We start from the raw sequence: 24300 nt of genomic DNA on the forward strand, positions 1-24300 counted from the left end.
TGGCCTTTTCTCTGTCACTTTTATTGGTTTTCAAAGGAAAGTGTGTCATTGTAGTTTTAGAAATGTTTTTTCTTTTTTGTACTTGCCTCTATCGTTACCCAGGGGACAGTAAAAAAACTTTCTCGCTCTTCTTTGGTAGTGGTTCTGGGGCAGCATTCAGATGGACGCTCGGGCCGGAGAGTCCATGTACTTCTACGAGAAGGTGAGTGTATTATGGTTCATGTCAATGTACATTTGTTTGTAGCAATTCAAGCCAAATTCATAGACACTCACCTAAAGCATACTGCACACAGGTAACAGAGTGTAATGCAGTATAGCACCATCAATAGAACTAGGTGACAAAGTGCTTTACTAGAATCCATTTTTAACATGACATTTTTAATTTTTTTTTTTAATTAAGACCATTAAACATAAGCAACAGCAGACTTAAAAACACATGACAAAATGACAAACACCAGACAGCACGAGGTGACACACAGACTAGTTTAAACCAGTGGGTCTCCAGCTCATTTTTAAAGGCCTCAACAGAGACACGGATCTATTGTCTACAGGAAAAGCATTCCACAGTGTCAAGCTACACCTTCTATGGCACAAGAACAACCAGTAAGCTATAGTCGGAAGCACTAAGTGACCTACTGGTGAAAAAGGGATGGATCAGGTAACACATGTACACAGGTGCCTAGCCACGCAGGGCTCTATATGTGAAAGCTAAAGCTGAAAGTGAATCCTGAACTTGATAACAAGCCAGTGTAAAGAAAATAAGATTGGTGTGATGCAAGTCTTCTTACTGGACCGATGTCCTCCATGCTAGTCAGACAGTTCATCAGGCCTTATAGAGACATACAGCTGGATGTCATCAGTGTAACATTGATGTGAGAAAACTTGTTTATATGTGCTTGTTAATTTTAGGGGTCTTACCACAGTCAGTCTCACCAAACTCATCTCCTTAGGACATTTCCATATCAAGTTACCCCACCCTTAAAGCAAGAGACATTTCAGCCAAAGCAACAGCATTATATAACCAGGAACCAAGAGTTACAAATATAAGAAAAAAAACTGTCTTTTTGTGTGCCTACCTCACTGTTTAACATATAATTGTATTAGGTGCAAACGTTTTTTTTGCTTCAAGGTTTTCATTTTTCCCCCTCACATTTTCCTTTACGAGACAGATTGTTTCCAATTTTTTCAACCATCTTGTATTTGTCTTGTCCTTGTATATTTAATCTTTCTGTCCCCCTTACTACAGAACGACAGCCCAGCCATGAAGAAGGCAGTGTCCCTCCTGTCCCTCACCACCCCCAACAGTAACCGCAAGCGTCGGCGTCTCAGGGACACGCTGGCTCAGTTCACCAAGGAGACGGAGATCTCCCCCTTCCCTCCGCCACGCAAAAGGCCGTCTGCAGAGCACTCCCTGTCCATCGGTTCTCTGCTGGACATCTCTAATACCCCTGACACATGCAAGGCCTTGGCAGGTAGGAAAGACTGATGGAGAGCTGGAAAACACCTGCACGGTCCAACGCTAAAACTCTTTTTGTTCTCTAGTTCAATTCAATTCAGTTTATTTTGTATAGCCCAGAATCACAAATTAGCCTCAGAGGGCTTTACAATCTGTACACATGCGACATCCTCTGTCCCGGGACCCTCACATCGGCACAGGAAAAACTCCCCTAAAAAAAACCTTTAACAGGGAGAAAAAAGGAAGAAACCTAATGGGAGAGCGACAGAGGAGGGATCCTTCTCCCAGGATGGACAGAATGCAATAGATGTCATGTGTACAGAATGAACAGCATAGCAGAGATACAACACATTCAATGTATATGACATAAATGATTCATATAATAAGACTACTTATAATAACAGCAGCAATTATTATAGTAGAATTATAATTATGAAATAGGGATAGTAATGTGATTAATAATAATAATCGAAGTAGCAGTGGGTGTCAGTCAGCTCACAGCAGGAGGCACGACTACGGTCCAGGTACCACAACGATTCATGGAAACCTGCAGAGCGAGAAAGCAAAAAGGGCTTCAGGGTGGAAGTAAAGCTAAAATGCTTAATGGTACAGGTAATAGTAATAGTAGACTAGTAATAATAATGGTGGTAGCAGTCGGAGTCAGCAGGGCCGTAGCAGGATGCACGACCACAGTCCAGGTACAGCCACGATTTATAGAAGCCTGCGAAGCGAGAAAGCACAAAGACTCCAGGGTAGAAGCAAGTCAATAAGCGTAATAGTACAGGGAATAATAATAGTAATGTGACTAATAATGATAGTGGTAGTAGTAGTGGGTGTCAGCAGGTGGCACGATGACAGTCCAAATATAACCCTGATTCCTGGGAACCTGCGAGGCGAGAAAGCACAAGGACTCCGGGGAAGAAGCAAAATCAGTAATGTGCATAAATAGGAGATTAATACATAAAGAAGGAGTGAGAGAAGAGGAGAGAGGAGCTCAGCGTATCCTAGGTAGTCCGCCGGCTGTCTAGGCATATAGCAGCATATCTAGGGGCTGGACCAAGGCGAACCTGAACCAGCCCTAACTATAAGCGCTATCAAAAGGAAGGTCTTAAGCCTGCTCTTAAAAGTGGTGAGTGTGTCTGCCCCCGGCCTGAAACTGGAACCTGGTTCCACAGAAGAGGAGCCTGTTAACTGAAGGCTCTGGCTCCCATCCTACTTTTATATACTCTAGGAACCACAAGTAACCCTGCATTGATTGAGCGCAGCTCTCTAGTTGGGTAATATGGAACTATAAGTTCCTTAAGATAAGACGGTGCCTGGCCAGTTAGAGCTTTGTAGGTAAGTAAAAGAATTTTAAATTCTATTCTTGATTTAACAGGGAGCCAGTGCAGAGAAGCTAATACTGGAGTAATATGATCTCTTTTCTTGGTTTTTGTTAGAACACGTGCTGCAGCGTTCTGGATCAACTGTAAAGATTTAAGAGACTTATTAGAGCAGCCTGATAATAAGGAGTTACAGTAATCTAGTCTAGAGGTAACAAATGCATGAACTAGTTTTTCTGCATCGCTTTGAGACAGGATTTGCCTGATTTTCGCAATGTTACGTAAATGAAAAAAATGGCTGTCCTTGAGATCTGTTTTATATAAGAGTTAAAAGACAGATCCTGATCAAAGATAACTCTGAGGTTCTTAACGGTAGTGCTGGATGCTAGAGCAATGCCATCTAGAGAAACTATATCGTTAGATAATTGATTTCGAAGGTGATCTGGGCCTAGTAGGATAACTTCTGTTTTTTCAGAGTTTAACATTAAGAAGTTACAGGTCATCCAGGTTTTTATGTCTGTAAGACATGCTTGAAGTTTAGAGAACTGGTTAGTTTCGTCTGGCTTAATCGATAGATATAACTGGGTATCATCTGCATAACAATGAAAGTTTACTGAGTGTTTTCTGATCATATTCCCTAAGGGAAGCATATATAAGGTAAATAAAATTGGTCCAAGAACAGACCCTTGTGGAACTCCGTGACTGACCCTGGTTTTCATCGAGCTTTCATTGTTTACATATACAAACTGAGATCGGTCTGATAAATACGACTTAAACCAGCTAAGTGCGGTTCCTTTAATGCCTATTAGATGCTCCAATCTCTGTAATAGGATTTGATGTTCAATGGTATCAAATGCAGCACTAAGGTCTAACAATACAAGTACAGAGACAAGTCCTTTGGCTGAAGCTATTAGAAGGTCATTGGTAATTTTCACCAGTGCTGTCTCTGTGCTATGATTCACTCTAAATCCTGACTGAAAATCCTCAAATACACTATTGTTATGCATAAAGTCACACAGCTGATTTGCTACTGCTTTCTCAAGGATCTTGGAGAGGAACGAAAGGTTAGATATAGGTCTATAGTTAGCCAACACCTCTGGATCAAGAGTAGGTTTCTTAAGAAGAGGTTTAATTACAGCTAGTTTGAAGGCCTGTGGTACATGGCCCGTTAGTAAAGACAGATGGATAATTTCTAATAAAGAATTGCTAATTAAAGGTAAAACTTCCTTAAGCAGCCTAGTCGGACTGTATAAGTTGACAGTTATACAATTTCTGGTATGTATTTATGTAAAAATGAATTAAAGCTCTTCTGTTCCTATGGTTGATTCTTCCTTAAGATTACAATAACCAGATGATTTCCTCTTAATTTCAGAAGACAGAGTAGGGAGGAGTTCAGACAGTAAAGGAGAAAGCACTGTGACCAGGGATAGGATGAGGAGAAGGAAAACCAGGGAAAAGAGGATAAGGACAGACAGGGAAGAGAGGAGGAGAAGGTCCCTCCTGGGAATAAGTACTCTTCAACAACCAGAGGAGGAGCAACCAGGGACTTCTACAGGTCAGGTTTTGCTCAGTAACAGGCTAAATGGACGAGAATATAAAGTAGTTGTTGTAAGGATGAGAGAACTCTGTGGTAAGGATAAATAAGCCATGCATCAGTTTTTCCAATGGAGCTAAGAAAGAATAGCTTTTCATTGAAACACTGTATTAGACAGCTGGCTATAATGGAGTACAAACATGAACGTTAACTGAGCTAACAGAACATGTGTTGTATTCAGAGTGCTGAGAATACAACACCTTCTGAGGGGCTTTCAGACCTTTTCCCCCTCATCCAACAGGTGGCGTAACACCTTTTACAGGTATAAGACAAAGCCTATTATACTTCACATTGGACAAGGCCATTTAGATGACAAAAGTCTTCAGTTACACATTGGCAAATTCATTATATGGTTAAAATTTGTATTTGGATGTGACTTTCAGGATAATAAGAGATGATCCTGAAAATAAGATTGTTAGCATTAATTAGTATTAGTCTACAATGCTGAATATGAGTTGTACTGCTTTGACTGGTTCAGGTGACAAACCGTAATTGTCATGAGATTGTAACAGATGTAGCTTATTTAGTTAATGTAGTAATGCTTGTACTAAACATGTGGCTGTTGTTTGGTTAATGTGCTCTCTGAGGGCTGCTATCTGTACTTGTTTTCTTACCATATGTGGTTTGTTAGTAACCCCATGATGTAGCTGATCATGTCAAATGAAAGTCCTGTAGTTAAAAAAAAAAAAAAAAAAAAAAAAGGATTATATCCTCAATATCAATTTTTTGTAACATTTAACTGATTTTAAATGATCAAAGCTTATCCTCATTCCATTCCATGAGGGATTCAAAATTATTAGAATTTGATAAGCCGGTTACAAAAGTTTTTTTCTAAAATGCTTTTGAACCCTAACCCTACTGTGTGGCTATAGTGAGTCTGCAGACAACAGCTCAAACCCCAACGATGTTGGGGAGTCAGCGTTTCAGAACAGCAGCAACGTTCTCATGTCAACTCCCGGGATCGGTGCATCGATATTGAGAATATTCAGTAATATTTGCTACTTTTAATCAGCCCCAATTCCATTCGAATGATGGATCGACACCTGGCAGTGTCTGTGCTTGCTTCTGTGCAGTATTATCAACTCGCTCTCTTCCCTGCCTGTCTTGTTCCTCCAGAGAGTTCAAAGCCATCCAAGAGCTCCACTCCGGTTCTGTCTAAGCAGTCAGCCAGGTGGCAGGTCTCCAAGGAACTCTACCAGACTGAGAGCAACTATGTGGACATTCTGAGCACCATCCTACAGGTAGTGTCTGTGTGTCCATGTGGACACAATTCTAACACTCCCTCACAGGTTGGCCAGCTGGTTGCCCCTGACAACAGTTTGAGGCTAAGCTACAGTCATTGAAGGTGTGTGTTTGCTTGCACTGTCTTATCAGTTGGTCCCAGCAGAGAGTCAGACAGCTGACCGGTGAGGGAGAAAATTACCTGCCTGACCATTTCTCTTTTTGTCTCCCTCCCGTTCAAAATCTTTTCCTTTTTTTCTTTTTTCTTTGTTATCTTTCTTAGACTTCCTCTATTTTGATGTCCTTTTCATTCAGTCTTTGTCTTCCTGCCTTAAACATCTATCCTTGTGTTTTGCCACCTCCCTCTCTTGTAATCTGTCTTCTCCGTTGTATATTCCTGGGTTTAACTGGTCCCTGCCCTCACAAAAAGCTGGTTTGAACTAAATCAGGGAATAAAAGGTTCTCTTCTCTGTTTTGAATCTAAAACACCAACTTGCAGCATGCACTCGTAGCTTCATTACTGTGCCATTTAACGCAGTTGAGGCTGACTCTATAGTCCAGTCCTTTAGTAATCAGTGCACGCTAGGCATGCCTCGTAGTGCTGTTGATTACTCATTGTCCATCCATGCTCCCCCTTTTACTTCACAGTTAAAACAGGAGGGGAAATAAGCATCCTCTTAACATTAAGATAAATCAGCCTTATTTCATCCTGTTTCTATCCGATGTTCAATAATTGTCAACATTTGTGATACTATGGAGTCCAGCTGAGCCCCAACTCATAATCAGTTATTTTTTAATGAAATCTTTGCAGCAAATATAGAGCATACATTTAAAAAGAAAATGCACTTAAGAGATGCATGACTACGGCAGCTAAGTAATTAATTCTTTCCTCAGATGACAGCCACCAAAACTATCCAATAAATGAGTTACCTGTCAGTCTCTATAATGTCGTTACTTGTCTGTCTCTATAATGTCATGTTCACATGAAGCGGAGTAAAACTAAAACGCAGCAATGTGTCATTTTTCTCTTGGTCTGGACAAAATTAACCAAACTAGTTTTGAAGCCGATCGCAGATGCTAACATCTTAATGACTGACACTCATGAAAACTGAAAGAATCAACGCATCAGGCTAGTATGTCTTGTAAAGAAACAGTATAGCACCATTAATACAATATGTTCTGTAAGGACAGAGAAAATACACATTTAACTTGTCGACATACTGATTATTGCTCATTGACGTAATGTGTTTTTATGCAATTTTGTGTAACATGTTAGTGTTTCTTTATTCTTTATTTTTGTAAGCTTTTCAAGCTTCCTTTAGAGAAAGAGGGGCAAGTGGGAGGACCAATCCTCGCCCAAGAAGAAATGAAGACAATATTTGGCAGCATCCCAGAAATCTACGATGTTCACACTAGAATAAAGGTAGTGTCCTCAGCTGTTTCCATCCAAACCTCATTTGACAAAATGACTGTGATGATGTCATCTCTGAGGAGGCATCGTTAACCTGTTCTTTTGTGTGTGCGATGGTCGGTTTGTCCTTCAGAGTAACCTTGAGGAGCTGCTGACAGACTGGTCAGAGGACAGGAGTGTAGGAGATATCATCCTCAATTATGTGAGTACTAACAAATCTCTCCTAGTATGACAGACAGATAGATGCATATTTGAATGTTTATACAAGAAAGTACTAAAGATTGATTGCAATTTGCTTGACTGATCCGGATTTCTTCAAACATAATTTCTGTTTTTGAGTCTTTCTGAGAACTATAAGCATTAACCAACATTTTCTTTTTTGTCTTGTGTGTGGCTCCACTACGTGCTGCAGCTGTATTCTTAAAGTGCACATTTGGTGTGCACAACGTAATACCATCATGCGGTACATGTGTCAATTTGACCGGTAAAAGCCAACAAGCAGCTGCCGTTACACACGTGTGTAGGAGAGTCTTAGAATAACGCAGTTGTTCAGTATATGATTCAGAAGTTTTGCAGCTTTGTTGAAATTAAATTGGTGTTAAAAGTGGCGTCAAAACATCCGTCAAACATTAAAGTATTTACTGATATTACAAATAGTCCATTTTGGCAGCTGCTCAGAACAACTGGAAAAGGGGGCAATGGTCAGGCACTGTATCACTGTCTCTACCAGAGGAAACCACATTACATTAACCTATGGCATCATAAACACTTTTAAGGGATGTTTTTCCTGTTTTGATCCATGATGATTACATTGCTTTTATTTATGCGAGATTTGTTTGCTGGGCATAAATACTTATAGCTGTAATGGACTATTTGTAGTTACTAATAACGAAGCCACAGATGACAGAGCCAGGCCGGTATGGGTGAACTACTGAGAAGGGCCTTCCAGTTACAGAGAGGGATACAAGTCTTAAAGTGGCCCTATTATGCTTTTCCACTTTTTCCCTCTCCTTTAGTGTGTTTATATATAATATTTTTGTACATGTAAAAGGTCCGTAGAGTGTAAAACCTGAAGTCCACACCTGAAAGGAGTTACCCTCCCCCTCAGAATCACTGCCTGAAACGGCTCCATTGAATTCTCTCCTTCACTTCCGTAACTTTATGAGGTCATAATGTTATGGAAGTTACGTAAAACTCCTTCCAGCTAGTTTGGCCCTCAAACAACAAAAGAGAGAGATGGAGCTGAAGCTCTGGAGGAAGAGTTTTTTTTATATTTATTTATATATATATATATATATATTTATTTATTTATTTATTTTATTTTCTTCTCCTCTCTGTGGAACCTGATGCTTGTACGGTTGTGGACCGTCCTCCTGATGCTTCTGACCTGTCCTCCTCTTCTCTCTCTCTCCAGTCGGGCGAGCTGGTGAAGGCCTACCCACCCTTTGTCAACTTCTTCGAAATGAGCAAGGAGACAATTGTTCGTTGCGAGAAACAAAACCCCCGCTTCCATGCTTTTCTCAAGGTATGACCTTTGTGTTTGTACTGTTTGTTCAGATGACCAGTGGGTGGCATGTTAAGGTAGAGGTGGCAAAGAAATAAAAATACAGGAAAACAAATGTGTATGACACTGATTCATAGAAACAATAGAAACATTATAAAATATGGATGTATTGATAAATATCAATACTGAACATTTGAAACCAATACTCATTTTCCACAATCGCGTCACACGGTAAGGTGCTGAACATTCTGCTTTCTCTTCTCAAAGACATCGAGTTGACACATACACTATTATCTTTTAATACAAATCTAGTATAACTTAATGTCAAATCAAATAAATAAAAGAAAATTTTATTGACCGTTTTTGAACATTTCACTTCAGGGATTATACATAATAAATACCACAATAATAACCAAATGTTCTTTTCTCATTTATAGTTAAATAAGGGCTGCATTCAACAGACAACTTTTGAAATAAAGTGTTTCATTTTAGAGTAAAAAGTTCAGCTTGAGTTTCCCTTTTATTTCTTCTTTTTGTTAACTCCAGTTCACATCTCAACAATGTCAACTGATTGTATTTCTTATTTATAATCCCTCCAGTTCAATGTGAAATCTGACAATGAAATCCTGGCAGGACAAGCTAGAGCTCACTTCTCTTGCTAAACAAGAGACAGTGTTGGAGTGGGATAGAAGAGGAAGATGAAGGGTGTTGAAGCTGTTTAATTGTTGATGTGAAATTAAGTTAATAAAAAGATTAAAAAATTAAGCACTTATTTAAGATTCACATTTTTCAAGTTTATTAGATGTTTTTTTTATTTTTTTAAGAATGCCGTACTCTTTTAACTTATTATTTATAATTATTTTGTTCTTTTTTAGATTTTTCTAACTGGACCTCTTTAGCTTTAGCTGAAAAGCCCTGCTCTATATAAATGATTTATATTGGTTCCTCTGGTGTGCTGCTATTGGAAAGTTCAGTGCCTTTACAGGTACACCAGGGTTACAGTCTGTGTCGTTACACAAGTTGATTTGTTGAATGTTAAGTGAATGAGGATTGTGTCTTCCATAATGTGGATAGGGTATTAGAGAAACCTCTCTGTCTTAGTGGGTAGAAAAGGTCCTCCTTACACCACAAGGTTGATGTTCATGTGTCCTTTAGCGTGACACATGAAGAGCATTCCTAATGCTGAGCATCGGTTAAATGCAGAGGTCAAATTTCGTGTTTCCATGTGTTTGTATGTGACGATAGAAATAAAGTTTCCAAGCGTATGGTCTTTCCGTAGCTACGGCCACAGACACCGTCCAGCAGAAAGCGCACACAAACCTGCCGTAAAGTTCCAAGTTGAATTCACATTAAGTACAGACAGCTGATGACCAAGCACCAGCAACATTTGACATTTCAATCAGTGAAAGCGACAGTAGTAGCACTATTATTAATTCATAATTTCTTTCTTTAATAAAATATCGTCCTCTGGGGGAAAAGTACTTTGGCCTTGGCACTGTGACAGCAGAGTGGCGGGATGGAAGGAGAGATCATTACACAGCAATAAATCCTCCTATTTAGAATGATTCAACTCTATATATGTTGATTTCCACTGCTGAGTATTTGACTGTTGGACACTTTTGTGCTGGAGAAACTGAAGCAGGGTTTTGTATGACTACTTCACTGAAATATGGTGAATTGATGGACAAAATTACCTTCAATTTGCTGGTGGATGACTTGCGGCTCAAACTTTTGTGTCCAAATCAATGTGTCGCTCACACAAACACACACACTGTTCCACACTAATGCTTTCATTCCTCAGATCAACCAGGCCAAGCCAGAGTGTGGCAGGCAGACGCTGGGGGAGCTGCTCATCAGACCTGTACAGAGACTGCCCAGTGTGGCCCTTCTTCTTAATGGTATCACACACACACACACACACACACACACACACACACACACACACACACACACACACACCTCTGTTAAAAGATTTAAGAAAAAAACAAGTATGCTAATTACATCGTTCCTTGTCTTTTTCTCCTTATCTTCCCCTTTCATACCTGTCTCCTTCCTCTATTATCACCTGTTGATACCGTCTGTAATTTCTCTTCCTCGCTGCTCCTTTCTCTTCGCCTTTCTCCACATGCTTTTCATCTCGTCCTGCCTGTCTACTTTTTTTTACCAAACTTCCCCCTTCTTCCACCGTTTCATCAGACATAAAGAAGCATACGTCGGATGACAACCCAGACAAGATAACACTGGAGAAAGCAATTGAGTCTCTGAAAGAAGTCATGACGTGAGTTTCGGTGACCTGACCCTTTTCTTTTTGGATGATTGCTCAGGCAGCAGTGTTTGATCATTTCCAACACCTCATGTGAACTCTCTCCTATCATGCTAAATCTTGAGCGTTATGTGGGTACAACTTGTAACAACTGACTGTTGTTAAGCCAAGATTTAGCCAGAAACAACTGACTTTTACAATTTTCGACTATAATAAAGTAGTTATACAGTAAATGATCGTACGACTTAAATGACTTAAATGAGCAAATTTGAATGCATGGTTTCCTGTAGGAAATTGGTTTTGGGGGGTTGATAACTGCCGCTCCACTTTAGATAACTTTATTACAGGGTAAAACCTCAAGCTGGCTGCCTCTGTCAAATTTCTCCCCACCTCCAGCTGTCAACAAAACTCTCTAATTATAGAAGACACTATTTTCTAACAAGCGCTTCAGTTGGTGGATTTCTGTAATTAGTAACGTGTGTGTTTTAATATAGTTTTATATCGTCTGCTGCGTTTATGATCATGTTTGCCTGAACGGCATCTTACAAGGCCTGTGCGCTCTGTTCTTCATCTAGAGATGAACTATTTTTAATCAAAATCATGCGATTAGTGAACTCGTAAAATACGTTGCATGTAAACCGTGTTTGCTTGAGCCAGTTGAAGGCATGGTACACATGTATCTGTTTATAGGATCAATATGGAAGCACCTCCGCCTCATTGAGAGCCAGGAAAAAACCCTGTATGATTGACCAGTCATTGATGCAGATGAACACCAAGCTTTAAACTCCCATGATTCCCACCTACGATGTGATCGATCATTTAGTGTCCCCTACTGAGCTGAGTCAGACACAACCCGGCTCAAGTCATCTTGTGATGAGCTTGGTCACTAAATGACGGTTAAACAATCGGCTAACCTTTTAAATATGTTGCCTTAACTACATGAATCAGTGCCTCTTTTTTTCTTCGAAGCCAAGTGTATTTCATAAATGTTCCATTAACGAGGAGTCCTCTATAAAACCCTAAAAAGCTGTTCCAAACTCTGAATATTGTCCCCTTTCTCCCGTGTTTTTCTCTGCGAGTATGAAAACCTGTTGACTGTTAATGTTTTTGTGTGATTTATCATTTTCCATCTGGTCCAACGTTTTGTTCCAACCAGGAGAACTAGTTCTATTAACCAGAAGTAAAGCATCATCTAATGATTACTTTCCTTGTTGACTATCTTTTATTAATTATTGTTAAAATTGTTTACCCTATAAAAGGTTGGAAAAAACGTTGATAAACCTATTACAATTTATACTTGAAGTCTTTGAATTCCTTGTTTTGTCCGACCAACATCCCAAAACCTATTAACTATTAACTGTGATAAAAAACATCCTTTGTGATCAAAATTGTTGTTTTTCTGTTAGTCAACTAATGGATTTCTTGGTTAATAGTTTCAGTATCAATGAGATGAACAATAACATCCTTTTCCTCCCACTAGTCACATCAATGAGGACAAGAGGAAGACAGAAGGCCAGAAGCAGATCTTTGATGTTGTTTATGAAGTGGATGGCTGTCCTGTAAGTTTGAGGATTCCGATTGTTTGAATATCTGTGTTTGTGTTGACCAAGTGCATTAAAATAGATCTAAGTAAGATATGCAAGTGTATAAACATGCTCAGACAATGACACTATGATAAAACATTTTTTTACCAGATGTAGAAATTATTTAGAATTTAAGAAGGATTGAGCTTAGGTTATGCCTGAAACAATCAAACCCTGTGTGGAAACCACCTCCATTACTCCTTTTGTCCGTAACCTTCCCATCTACCTTCCACTGCTTTTCCCTTTATCCCATCTTCTCTCAAGTGTGACTATTTGTTTCAGTTTGGCCTTCCATGTACAAGGTTTGTAGGTTAAGTAATTGTCATTGTACAACGCAGGTGTTGCACACCATAACGAGGAAGTAGTCCCTTTATGCTTCATGAGAAAAACGACCTTTGCATGGTGGAGGATAAGTGGAGGAGAGAAGCTGCTGTGTAGTCTCCTCCTATCCTCTGTGGATCTGTTGGCTCTGTTTGCACTCTGGTGAGGGTCCAGACTGGCTGGGATGTGTTTGTTAAAGAACCAGTTTCTCACAGCACTTCATCAGAATTGGGGGATGGGGGTGAGTGCCACAGGGTGGCGCTTCTTTAGATTGGACACAGACACAGACTCTTTGGGTACAGGAACGAAGGTGACTGAGATGAAGCAGCTGGGAACACTCTCCTGTGACAGGAAAAATGTCAGTATTGACATCAGTTAGCTGGTTGGCACAAGTTCTTAGTACACAAGGATGATATCAGGCCCTGCAGCGTTACTCATATACACTCTCAGCAGGATTCTTCTCCCATCTGTTGGATACTGACAGTGGATGTTCCTCTGGAGGTGCAGCAGACTTGACAGCTGACTGCCCAAGGGCAGCTTTTTTTCTCAGGATAGGACCCTCACCTATCTATCCATCCAGGCTTGCTGGTTGGGGAATGATTTTGCTGTCTTTGTGATCATCACATCATCAACACATCTGCTGATGTATGATGTCACTGGTGTAGATTGTTATGGTTCTCCTGGGTGGCAGCATCTCTGAACATGTATCAGTCCCTCCAATCAGAACACTCCTGTAGAGCTGCTGTAGCTTCATCTGTCCACACTTTAACTTTTGTTCTTTTTCTGATGGGTTGGCTAGTTTAATCAGCTGGGAGTACTTTTAACAGGAGAAGCAGAGAAATGTGATCCGATTGTCCAAAGTGTTTGTGTAAACATAGTCCAGCGTATTGTTTCCTCTTGTGGAGATGAGCACATGCTGGTGGAATTCAGCAGCATGAGCCTTCTTTCATCCATTTCATTTTCCTGCATCTGGACATTAGCCAGGAGAAGACTGGGTGGTTGAGTAGCCTTAGGTCCAACATGGGTTAATTAAGCTCTTGTAACAGAGCTCTTGCCTCTCTTCCTGGGGCTCTAACACAGATTTTGGTGGCATTTGGTCCGGACGGTGTAGCTGGCGTGGTGGAAGATGTTGAAGGTGGTAATTGTCTTAAGGTCTCCTGCACTTATCCAATCTTCATGCTCTCCAATGTTGATGAGTGTATAAGTCGTTGTTACAATCGTAACAGTTGGAGTCTCTTTTTCTTTTATCTTATCTAAGCTTTTCTCTCTCGCTTCCTGTTTACTCTTTGTGCTTCATCTTCTCTGCAGGCCAACTTGCTGTCGTCCCATCGCAGCCTGGTTCACCGGGTAGAAACAATCGCCCTGGGAGACCAGCCTTGTGACCGTGGAGAAAATGTCACTCTCTTCCTCTTCAACGACTGCCTTGAAGTGAGAATACACACAAACACCAGTACATGTTGGACAGTCTCACTAAGAAAACGTTTGTACCTAGTGCACCTGTTTTACTCTAGGCCAGGGCTGTAGGTAAAACTTAGACTGAGACTATCTTGTGCTCTTCAAGTCTATCAACTCCGTACTTAAATCTTTACCTTCCTTTAACCGTAACTGAAAACTCTAAAGGTTAAATTTGCTGTTTTTAAAGGCCTAGGTCACATCAATATTTAAAATGGTGAAACTTCTCTGCAAAATCATTCATTTCGAACTGATCAGTTATTTCAAGGTAATACGCCATTCAATTTAATTAACAGAGTGACTTAACACTAAATCCACCTTTTCGAGATGGTAAATTACATTTACTGTCACTTTTATTACTCTATCTTTAAGAATGTAATTGAAGCTAGTAGTTCTCAGTGTAAATTTACACTCTCCCTGCCATTCATTCATATCACCCATTCTGTCACCTTCCACTGCCTCTGCTGCACCCTGGATTGGGAGAGACTGGAGAATAGATGCAGAGATATAGAGGTTAAAAAAAACTTTTTTAGCATCATCTGAGAGTGCTTTCTATTTTTGCAACTTTAAACTCTGACATCATTTAACAAGTGATGTAACCAGTGAGTCCATAAATACCTTTCCTATGTACCTTGTTGGTTAAGTGAGACCCAGCATGGGTCTCAGCATGTTCTTAAACACATGCTGAGATTCATGTGCACAAGCAGCGTTGAGTACCAAAAGAGGGCCTTTTGCAGAGTAGCAACATTGAAAAGGTGATCAATCCCTGTGTGTGCAGTCCATCATTGCTGACACATTTGGTTAATTAACAAAGGTGCAGTGCAGGAACGGTAAGAGAGGAGGTGGGTGGCTGCACTTATTCAGGCGTGTCAGCGACACCTCCTAATGAGGAATGTGTGTGTGTGTGTGTGTGTGTGTGTTGAGCAGTCACACGCATGGATTCCTTACGTTCCTCCATGTAGTACTGGATGTATAATGAGTGAATGTTGTGTTAGAGTAGGTGGCCTCACTACTCCTCTCCATCTCACATCATTGATTACTCCTGCATTCATATAACCACTCTCCCCTCCTTCACTCACACTGCCAAAATATCAATGACCTACGGTGTAATGTCCTATTTTATCCTCCCTCTCTCTCTCTCTCTCTCTCTCTCTCTCTCTCTCTCTCTCTCTCTCTCTCTCTCTCTCCCCCTTATCCTCCTCCTCTCTCTCAGCATCTAATTAATGTGGCATTAATGAGTTGCATCGTTTACCTCTATGAAGGCCTCATTGATTTATTGCCAAGTAACCGATAGCGGCTTCACCCACACGCTGCAAAATGCACCCACACTCAATTCTAAAGCTCGACCACACACACACACACACACACACACACACACACACACACACACACACACACACACACACACTTACACAGATGCACACACAGGGAAACAGTCTTTCAAGGAATTTACATTTTTGCATTATTCGATAGAAGTAAAATCAAATATTTGAGTTTATGAATAGGATTTTCTTTCTTCCCATTTTCCACATCCCGCCGTCTGATTTTGTGCATCTGTCTGCTGTGTGTTTAAACACACACACACACACACACACACACACAAACACACACACTGCCTTTCTTCCCATTTCAAGCCGTCTGATTTTGTGCATCTGTCTGCTGTGTGTGCGTCTCTATAGATCGCGAGGAAGCGACACAAGGTGATCAATACATTTAAGAGTCCGCTGGGACAGACGAGACCACCACCCTCGCTCAAACACATCGCACTGATGCCGCTGTCCCAGATCCGCAGAGTGCTGGACCTGCAGGACACAGAGGGTAACACAGCGACAGCATGCACGCACTGCAAACCAATGAAGCCGCTGCTTAGCACTTTATCTGCATGTCATTTGAGGGTGTTTCATGTCTCCCTGTCAATGTGCACTCCAATGTGCACAACAGTGAAATGGCAATTTCTTCATATAAGAATGTGAATTTGTAGCTGGTTTTCATCTCCATTCATTCCATTGGACATGGAATACTGACTAATATCCAGCTTTTAGGACTAATTCCTGCTAAAGACTGGAATTTTACATTGACGGGGTGTTTTGACGGCCAGTATGAACATGAAGGATGATTACAGCAAGTAGGGCACGAAATTGGAAAAAATATGGACAAATACATTTTTATGAATTTTAAGGTTAAATGGATGAATCTGGTGCACTTGGGAGCAAAATGTAGAGGCTAGATCTTTAAGCTACCTGTAGTTAATGGGCTGAAATTCTAAGATTAAGTTATTTTAAGTGTTCATTATCATCAAATTATTGACATACTAATGTGATTAAATGATTTTTTGATTGCAAGTTGCCAAGGCAACAGAACTGGAAGTGGCAAGGTTATGATCAATTCCAATTTTATACCCATTCACTCCTCTGTGTTCCTCCACATGATGGACATGATGACTCACAATGAACCACAAGACCTGAGCTCTGTCCAAAATCATTCCCTCCTTCACTCCTTCATCTCTCCGGATAAAACAGACACTCGTTACTTTTTGCCAATGTAAAATGTGACACATTTCAGTTATATATTGTGAACGGAACACTTTGCGGGCATAAAATGAGCATATTAAAAGTATTATTAAAAAGCAGAGATGACACCATACACACCGATTCCCACCTCTCTAGGCATTCTTCATCAGCAGTGTTTGATATCATTAAAACATTTCTAGTTGATTTTGTCCACAGCTTTTCCTGCTTAAAGAGGAAAAAAGCTCCTGGATCCCACATTAGTATGTCACGCTGACAAGTGAAGGGGGTCCAGTAATAATTGTTTCTTAAATAATTTGGCACCTCCTTTCTTTAGACTTCCCCTGTAGTTTTAATGTGACAATACAAGGTTCTCTGACAAATGCTGTCTTTACAAAGGGAACAGTACTGATTGATGTGTATGAAGTTTAGATGAAGCCCTGAATTTAATTTCATGTTTTCCTCCTCCCTTTATTTTGTCACTGTTAATTATTTTCTCTCTCTCTCTTGCTCCCTCACTGCCTCGCTTCAGACTGTGTGAATGCATTCGCCTTGGTGGTTCACCCTCCAACCGAACAGGAGAACTTGTTGTTCAGCTTCCAACTGGCCGGGGAGGAAACGGTTAAAAACACCTGGCTGCGAACTCTTTGCCGCCACGTCGCCAACACCATCTGCAAGGCTGATGCGGTGAGAAGCTGCACACACACAGACGCACAAAGAAAAAATATGAGGTAGTTTGACGGAGTGGCAGGCAGGGAAGGAAGCTGTGATAATTCTGTAGTCCTCAACGGCAGTTTACTCTGAAGAGCCTTTTCCTCTCCTAAAACTGGTCCAGTCTAAAGGCCCTTCCACACTGACCCTGCTTGGTCTTGAATTTGAGACTTTTCAGTATGATCCGAACCAAAATAACAGGTGGGAAGCTTCATCCGGACCACGGTTCAGTTTGTTATTGGTGTGAAAACATCTGTTGGGATGGTTCAGACCATAACAGGAAGTTCTGGCCAGTAATGAACAGAACTAAATGAGTAGCATATGGGAACATAAGGAACCAAATGTTTAATTGACATTTGAGCCTCCAACTTATTAAAGTCAGTTAGGAAAAAATACGATTTTAACCGACAATATAAGCATTTTGACCGATTAATCCTATCAGTCAAATTGGTAATTATTATTATTTTATCTTTTTTACTAAATCTGAGCAAAGTTTCCTACTGACTAAAATGAGAATAGTCCACCTTAAACGTCAGCTGACCTTCAGTGAGCCTGGGCAGGAGTTGTAGCTAACATGGGGGTTTAACCTGCTTCCCTTTAAGCAGCAGGTGGCTTACGAGAGAGGAGATGGCTGCACCTACTAAAGGAATAGTGCATTCATTTGGGATTATATTCAGCTGTGAATTAACACATTTGTGTGATATGTCAGCAGCAATTGATGAATTGGATTGAAATTATTTTTGAAATAATCTAGTGTGTGTGTTCATGGTAATGAAGGAACTTGTCATCCAGGGCAACAGTGTGACTCATTGATGTGTTTTTAATAGTGTTTGAACGACATGGACAGAAGAATACACGCAGTACTTGTTAGTTCTACCAGGTCCTAGTTGGTTTTATTCTATTCATGGGATTTTTCATGATTAACAAAAACGGAACATAGCCAAATTTATTCTATAATGGTTTGGGGAGATTATGTAAAACCAATTTATTATGGGCTGATTAAGCGTGATGATTATGAGTCCACAGGAAGTTATGGAGGTGAGGCTGTCTGCTCTATTTAGCAAAGCAAGCAGCAGGGGGCGATGTTGGCCTCTGGTCTGCCTGCCACCTCGCAGCTGCATTCCTAATGCTGTTTTCACTGGGTCAGCGCTACGATGTGAATACCAACGAGATGGATCCCTGCTTGTTAACAAGCCCAGTGCAGGATGAGGAGGGGGGGAATAAAGGCTGTGCTGCTACTGCAAATCATAAAGTATCTATTGGCATTGATTGCATGAATTGCACACTTCAGGTCATGATTTATTCTGTTGAGTTTGAGGCCGTGTTGCTTCTCGTCTGGTAACCAGGAGGACCTGATTCAGTGCACAGACCCCGACTCACTACAGGTCAGCACCAAGGATATGGACAGCACCCTGAGCAAAGCCTCCAGGGCCATCAAGAAGACCTCTAAAAAGGTAAAGTTTCTCATTTTGAACCTTCACCAGTGCACCTCTTCCAGGGGTTGATGGAGATAACATACCTGTGGAGACGCCAGGTGTTGTTCAGATAGCTGAATGCAGCCAAGTCGGCCAAACTCGTTTTTAACCAGATGTTGGTACAATCTCCTCTGCTGCCGTCCAGTGTGATTGTCTCCTCAGCTGACTGAGCTGTTAGCAGCAACACAAGACAGACACATTTGCCTGAAGTCAACCCGGGTGTCCTCATTCCGGTACCCGGATTTAGACTGACAGGACTTCCTGAATTATTTCCTGCTGAGCTACCCAGAAACATGAATGAAATTAGGCACAAGCCATCTAGTGCAGACTCTTCCCTTTGATGAGATTTTGCATTTATAAAACAAAGGGCTGGGATTGAAGTCAGCCTGAACTTCTCTTAGCTGCTCCTTCAGTTTATCCAGACAGGGCCGCTGAAGGATTTGAATATTTAACTGAATAGAAGCATCATACTGCCTGAAAGAATCATTGGAACAAGCAGATAAAAGATATGCGACATTGTCATCATTGCATGGAAAAGTGGCTTATCTGACTTTAAAGCAGACACATTTGAGGGAACAACTGAAAGCAGTGAAGGTTAGGAGATTAAAGAAAAGCTATGGGGCAGACTGTCAGTCTAACAATTTCTCTTTTCCTCTGTGCTACAAAGTTGCGTTCCTGATTCAGTGTGGTGAATAAAGAAAATGGCCACATATGCAGGTCAATGGCTTCAAGAGGTTTGCATGTATTCATTATGGATGAGGCTACTCCTTTAACAGATGAAAGCACATTATAGAACAACTAATGTCCAAATGTTTGATCTGTAATAAAAAAACAGGACTTGTCAGATGCTGATCCTTCTCACTAACTGTCACGAAGGCTACTAAGCTAAGATAGCAGCTGAAAACATGCCTTTCAATACTCGCACAGAAACATGGCCCTTTTTAAATTACAATTCTCCCTATGTTTTCTGCCTGTGTCATCTTCATCTCTTTTTCACTTGTTCATAGTGTCAGGTCTTTGCATAACAGCAATTGCATTCCTGATTTTTCTTTTTTCATTATACTTCCGGTTGTCTCCCTGAAGGTCCTTCCTTCAAAACGCGTATGCGTCCCATTCTTAAATGAACGTGATATCTGAGAAACACCTGGAGGGAGTTTTTTCAAAGTTAGCACACACTTCCACTTCAAAGATGAACAGATTAGAATGTGGTGGTCAAAGGTCACTGTGACCTCACAAAACACATTTTGTGCCATAACTCAAGAATTCCTTTGCTGTTTATGATTATTTCTCACTATTGTCTAAAAGGATAAACTTATGAAGTGATGCAATTTTGGAAAGACGTAAATGTAAACTGCAGCCTGACTGGTTTGCAGCGGAGGGCATCCTCTGGGTCTCAAAGTGAAGACAATGCTGAAATGCCTTAAAGTTGCATTCTCTCTACAGCCAGCAGGGGGCGTCTCCTCGGGTTGCAACAGGAAGTCTGGTTGTATAGAAGTCTATGAGAAAATGACTCTAATTCTCACTTGATTTATTACCATATTTGTCTCTTACTAACCAAATGTGAAATAAATAAAACAATGTTAGTTTATGTCATGAGTCTAATATTAGATTTTTAGAAAAATTCTCCCATATCTAAATCGTTATCTGCACTGGTTAATGTTTGTTAAAGGAATATGTGGAAAAAATGAATAACCACGTTGAAGACAATATCTAAGCGTTACCAAATGATGTGGGAGTCTGCTGCTCTTTAACCATATGACATTGGTGTCTTTGGATGTTTTAAAATTGTATTATTATTTTCATTATATTAGGCACATTACCCTTATAATAACTAAAATGTACTTTGCTAATTAAAGCTTTTGCATTTGTTGTTCAGACCACGTAAAGTCTACAGATGGTCCTATTCCAAAAAGTACTGCAAGTGATGTGTTATGGGACAAATAAAGAACAACATGTTGTCTAATTATCCTCAGCTGTGACGGATACAAAGTCCAAAGAGACTGAAAGAATGCTGTCCACAGATACTCATAATGAAGTGGCTGATCCCATTCAATCCAATATAGAATGCTAACTGTGTGTGTGTGCGTGTGCGTGTGTGTGTGTGTGTGCTAGGTAACCAGGGCCTTTTCCTTCACCAAGACCCCGAAGCGTGTGATCCAGAGGGCGTTCATGGCCAACAGCACTCCAGATGAGAAAAGCCAGAGGCTGTGTTGTGACAACCGCATCGGCAGCAGCTCCACACTGGCTGTAAGTCTTTTTTGCTCACATTCACTTTGTTGAAAAAAATGATACTTTCTCATAATCAAGTTTTGGTTTTCTTACTTCATAAATACTACCTTCAATCATGAAAAGACATTTCCTGAATTCAAAAATGTGTCTACTCCATCTCCTTTATATCAACAGCATAACAGAATTAATACTGGGATGTCTCTCCGTCCATCTACCTGTCTATCTGCTCCTTATTCCTTTTCTTTTCTCTCATCTCTTCCTCCATTTGAGAACCAGACACTTGATCTCTCCATCAATCCATGATGCAGCAGCTTTCAGTCGGTGTCAGTCATTTTGATCTAGCTTGATTTAAAAAGCAGGAAAAGGGCATTATGCTCTCAAATGTGCTGGAACTTTTTCTGCTCTTTAGTAGGATTGTTATTTCAGTCATTTTCATACTTATTTTTGTACATGTTTTGTGTCATGGCCAGTGTTTGAATGATTCATTTAATGATACCCTATTTTCATTAAACTAAGTGGGTGTAAAGAAGAGGAGGAGGTGAAATAAAAAAGATTTTTTTTTTTCACATTTCCACAGTTTAGTTTGTCACACTTACTCGGTACCTTGTTTCTCAATGACACAAGGATGTAAATGTTAAAATAATTGAAGGATAAACATTGATCCATATATTTATGTATTATCTGGTCCATGACTCAAACTCTGTGTACACACAAAGACAGAAATGTCTTTAATGTGGCTTCAGATAGTTCCTAGTCTACACTGGCTGTTGAGTATGCCTTATACCATAGCCGTTGGCACTCCCTTTAAAACAAACAGAGCAGGCAAGTCTCAGCAACAACTACTGCATCTAAAGAAAAGGAAAGTCAGTGTGGTTGCTGAGACGATTTGGCTAATGAGGACAAGGCAATAAAATGTTTCTTAACGGCTATAGACATGATGTCATGGTGAAAGCCTGAGGGTAAAGCAGACATCCTCACCAGTGGACGATCCATGTAGAGGACAACATGTTTGGCTAAGGTTGCTGGAGTGTAAACTCACCCGAATCTCAGGATGTCCTGATCTGATCTTAAAGATCTGTAGATGGCCGTTAAAAGCATTTTTAACTGATCGTATCGGCTTTAGTGAGCTTGATCTTTTGCTTCATGACAACAATCACACAGGTGTTTTTACGTGCCGAGCTTTAATGCACAGCAACACAATGAGTGCAGCCACTGCCAACTCCTAATTTATGTCCACTCCTTTCATCTAAGCTTAGGGTGGGGGTCTTTCATCTTCTGCCTGTCATCTGTGGTACATAGTGTTTCACCACAGACGGACAGACTGAGAGTGGACTGACGTCAACCACACTCACTATGTGTTAGTGCGACAAAATGTCAGACAGCAAAAAGCCAATAAGAGTATTTTATTAATGTAACCCGCGCAAAACATGTAGAGAAGACAGAAATACACCTTCAACGGAGTGCAGTTCATTCAGGGGACGCAGGCAAAGGCACCGGAGGACAACGTTAAAGGGAGAGAGAGTTTCCCCGAGACAGCAACAAGGCCAGAAATATTATGATGTTTTGTTAATTCAAAGAGTACTTCATTATTAAGAAGAAAAAAAAATACAAAAGACATACGGAACAGCTTGGATGCAGGAAATTTATTTTATGCAATGCTGAGCTATTTAATAGTCAAACATAAACATTGGAATGATTTCAATAACTTCAAATGTACTTGAAGTGTGCACTTTGCAGCTGTGTTATGGAGGGAAATAGAAGTTGTCAATAGGGACTCACTATGCTGCTCAATATTTAGTGACTCAGATCAGTGGCAAAAAAAGTTTATCCTTACTCAAATCTAATAGAGCAGGACAAATTGGCCCACACATAGTAGCTTCCAGGACTAGCTCCCACACTACTGTATACTACAAAGTATATATACTACACAGTAGATACTGTATATTGCACTGTAGATATATTACACATTAGATGTGCTACACAGCAGATCGATACACTAGTGGTGTGTCTTTTTCCTCCTGTCGCCTTCAACCCCACAAAGTATTGTAGTATGAAATGGTTGAGGCAATGATTGAACACTAACTGTTCCGGGGAGGGGTTCAGCCAACAGACACTTTCTGATTGGAACAAGATACTTAAGAATTTGATCATTAGATTTATTTTTAACACCTGTGTTTATCAATTGAACAGTGTAGGCTGTTGTGCATTGTATATTTAAAACTACAGTCTGTCTATGTATTCAATTTTAAATTTCTCCCTGCAGATTTCTTTCTTACTCTGCCTAAACTTAACACCTAACATTTCTGTCTTACTTTATGTGATATTTAGCCTTGTAAAGTCTTTCACACGTGTTTCTTTCTTTTGTTTTACCTTCTGAGGATATCCTCATTCCTTGAGTTCAGTTTCAGCGTGTCTATTCTCTGCCTGTCTCATCTCGTTTCGTGTTGTGTTTTTTTCATTTTTTTTTCATGATATGTAAATCCCTGCTCCCTGTGTGTCTCTCCTCTGTTATGTGCTCTAGATGTCTCGCTCTGCCTCCACATTCAGTTTGAATGATTCTGCTAAGAGCAGTGCTGTGGTGCAGCGCTCTAACTCTCTGGACCATCCTCCAGTCAGAGCCAGGGTCCCAGTTTGTATACGTACCCCCAGCAGCCCAGCCCCAAACCCTGCCCACAGCCCCCGCCCTAACGCTGCCCCCGGGGTTAACCACAGCCTCCGCCCCGTCTATTGCCCTAGCATCCAAGAACCCAAGTCCATCCTTCATGCTCCATTATTGCCCCAACCAGCACCAGTTCATTCAGGCCCCTACACCTTCCAACAGTCCATCACTTCAACACGTCCACCCTCCACCTCAATTCCAGCTGTCCGAAACTCCATGCCGCTCAACTCCAGAAACTCCCAACCCAAATTGATCCCGCACGTGTCCAGACACCTACCCTCAGTAGGGTTCCAGCCAAGGTTCCCGGCTCCTCTGCCTGTTAATGACAAAGGCAGGACCTTTTCTGAGTCATGCAGGGATCCCCAAGCCCCCTTGGACCCACGCAAGGCTGCCCTGACCAGTCCTCGCAGGGAGACTCTGCTCTAAACCCCAGTCCTGGAGCCTGATGTGAGCAAACCTATCACCGGGGTCTAGTTTCAACTACTGGTGCACCAATATCATTTTCAACTTCATATTAATCCTCACTACCTGCTGATTACTCTGTGTTGGCCTTTTAACATCCAAAAGCCACAGGTGCATTTCTAGTCCCAAA

The 24300-nt window shown here is 40.8% G+C and overlaps 1 protein-coding gene across 4 annotated transcripts in view; it reads left to right on the forward strand.

Annotated features, from left to right (window-relative positions):
• Positions 1-24300, forward strand: part of ect2 (epithelial cell transforming 2) — a 45461-nt gene that overhangs the window by 15748 nt on the left and 5413 nt on the right. For 2 of the 4 annotated variants that reach the window (XM_054596267.1, XM_054596268.1), the window contains 15 exons: positions 140-202; positions 1247-1472; positions 5489-5613; positions 6897-7016; positions 7138-7206; positions 8419-8529; positions 10310-10406; positions 10705-10786; positions 12252-12330; positions 13984-14103; positions 15807-15945; positions 17167-17321; positions 18692-18799; positions 20933-21067; positions 23571-24155. In XM_054596267.1, the coding sequence (XP_054452242.1) occupies positions 140-202; positions 1247-1472; positions 5489-5613; positions 6897-7016; positions 7138-7206; positions 8419-8529; positions 10310-10406; positions 10705-10786; positions 12252-12330; positions 13984-14103; positions 15807-15945; positions 17167-17321; positions 18692-18799; positions 20933-21067; positions 23571-24134 (2193 nt within the window). In that variant the 3' untranslated portion in view covers positions 24135-24155. The remainder of the gene's footprint in view (positions 1-139; positions 203-1246; positions 1473-5488; positions 5614-6896; positions 7017-7137; positions 7207-8418; positions 8530-10309; positions 10407-10704; positions 10787-12251; positions 12331-13983; positions 14104-15806; positions 15946-17166; positions 17322-18691; positions 18800-20932; positions 21068-23570; positions 24156-24300) is intronic. The other 2 variants (XM_054596269.1, XM_054596270.1) reach the window with 1 other exon arrangement.

This window comes from Anoplopoma fimbria, chromosome 3 (assembly GCF_027596085.1).
Source record: "Anoplopoma fimbria isolate UVic2021 breed Golden Eagle Sablefish chromosome 3, Afim_UVic_2022, whole genome shotgun sequence".
NCBI lineage: Eukaryota > Metazoa > Chordata > Actinopteri > Perciformes > Anoplopomatidae > Anoplopoma > Anoplopoma fimbria.